The sequence below is a fragment of the Formica exsecta genome, unplaced genomic scaffold (assembly GCF_003651465.1).
Source record: "Formica exsecta isolate Colony F162 unplaced genomic scaffold, ASM365146v1 scaffold975, whole genome shotgun sequence".
Classification (NCBI taxonomy): domain Eukaryota; kingdom Metazoa; phylum Arthropoda; class Insecta; order Hymenoptera; family Formicidae; genus Formica; species Formica exsecta.
This window is the reverse complement of record NW_021853736.1, coordinates 25,309-27,046: the sequence shown is the minus strand read 5'-3', so window position 1 is coordinate 27,046 and position 1,738 is coordinate 25,309. Positions and strand designations below refer to the sequence as shown.

Below are 1,738 nucleotides of genomic sequence, written 5' to 3'. Positions count from 1 at the left end.
GTAAATTTTGAGGCAAATCGGAGGTGGCGACGCTAATATAGAAATTTACCGTTTTGCCTCAAAACGAATAGATGACATAAGATTTAATAGCCCATATTTTTTAATGATTTTACTATAATGCAATAAATTATGATGCTTAGTTTTGAATGCAATATTAAATAATTTTTTATCCAAAGATACCCAGATAGCACAGGACGTTCTATGAACGTTCATTTTATGTCCATTTTACGTCTTCACGTCCATGGACATGAAATGTACGTCCATGGACATGAAATGTATGTCCATTGTACATCCGATTTGAGACATCCGTTAGTAGCCAATATTTGGACGTCCATAGGATGTCCGGTCTTGGACATCAAAGTTTCACGCAATTTTATATATTGGGTTGAGTAAAAAGTCATTGCGTATTTTTGCAACAGATGGCATTAGTTCAGTTTTGGCAGTACTAGAGTCATTCACATATATGTTTGTCATATATCGTTTAACAGCTGACGGTTTAAGCTTCATTCTAAAAAAAAATTGAGCGATTTGGTTGAGTTTTGGAGATTTTACAACAAGTTGAAGATGGAAGACCAAACTGTGCATTTTCGACATATTTTACTGTTTTACTTCCGTAAAGGGAAGAACGCGCGTCAAGCTTGTGAAAAATTGCGTAAAGTTTACGGTGACGATGCTCTACAAGAACGTCAGTGCCAAAACTGGTTCAAGAAATTCCGCGCTGGTGATTTTGATCTCAAAGATGCTCCTCGGTCAGGAAGGCCCACCGAGGTTGATGACGACAAAATAAAGGCATTGATCAAGTCAAACCCACGTTACACGACACGAGAGATTGCAGAAACATTGAAGATCAGTCAAAAAAGTGTTCACGTCCACCTAAAGAAGCTGGGATACGTAAGCAAGCTCGATATTTGGATTCCTCATGAACTCAAAGAAGTTCATTTGACGGCGCGTATAAACATCTGCGATATGCTCATGAAACGTGAAGAAAACGATCCTTTTTTGAAACGAATGATAACTGGTGATGAGAAGTGGATTGTTTACAACAATGTGGAACGCAAACGGTCTTGGTCCCGACGTGATGATTCGCCTCAAATGACTTCAAAAGCAGAACTTCATCAGAGGAAGGTTATGCTCTCAGTGTGGTGGGATTGTTTTTGGGGTGTGGTGTTTTTTGAGTTCCTACTAAGGAACCGAACAACCAATTCGGATGTGTACTGTCGGCAATTGGACAGTTTGAACGAATCTGTCATCCAGAAACGTCCGGAGCTCGTCAATCGTAAAGGAGTTGTGTTCCATCAAGACAACGCGAGACCACACACATCTTTGGCAACCCGTCAAAAATTATTGGAGCTTGGATAGGATGTGTTGCCCCACCCAGCATACTCGCCTGACCTTGCGCCGTCAGACTTCCACTTGTTTCGCTCTCTTCAAAACTCCCTGCGTGGAATAACGTTAAATTCAGATGAGGCGGTAAATCATCACCTTGTTCAGTTTTTCGCCAATAAAGACAGGTCCTTCTACGAACGGGGAATTATGAAGCTCACCGAAAGATGGCAAAAGGTCATCGAACAAAACGGAAAATATATCATTGATTGATCTTTGTTCTTTATATAAATAAATGAATTTGAAAAACATACAAAAAATACGCAATGACTTTTTACTCAACCCAATATATATATATATTACTCGTAATAAAACGTAAATATTAAAATTGTAAGTATTTTATTAAAATTGTACA

General features: G+C 38.7%; 1 protein-coding gene across 1 annotated transcript; it reads left to right on the top strand.

Moving 5' to 3' along the window:
• The first annotated feature begins 564 nt into the window (after window positions 1–564).
• On the top strand, window positions 565–1,359 carry LOC115245419 (histone-lysine N-methyltransferase SETMAR-like). The gene has a single exon (XM_029823727.1). It carries the CDS (start codon window positions 565–567, stop codon window positions 1,357–1,359), a length of 795 nt encoding a protein of 264 aa, XP_029679587.1.
• Window positions 1,360–1,738: the final 379 nt, after the last annotated feature.

What these genes read in the sequence shown, in the direction of transcription:
- LOC115245419 (XM_029823727.1), top strand. Translation starts at nt 565, where the DNA reads ATGGAAGACCAAACTGTGCATTTTCGACATATTTTACTGTTTTACTTC.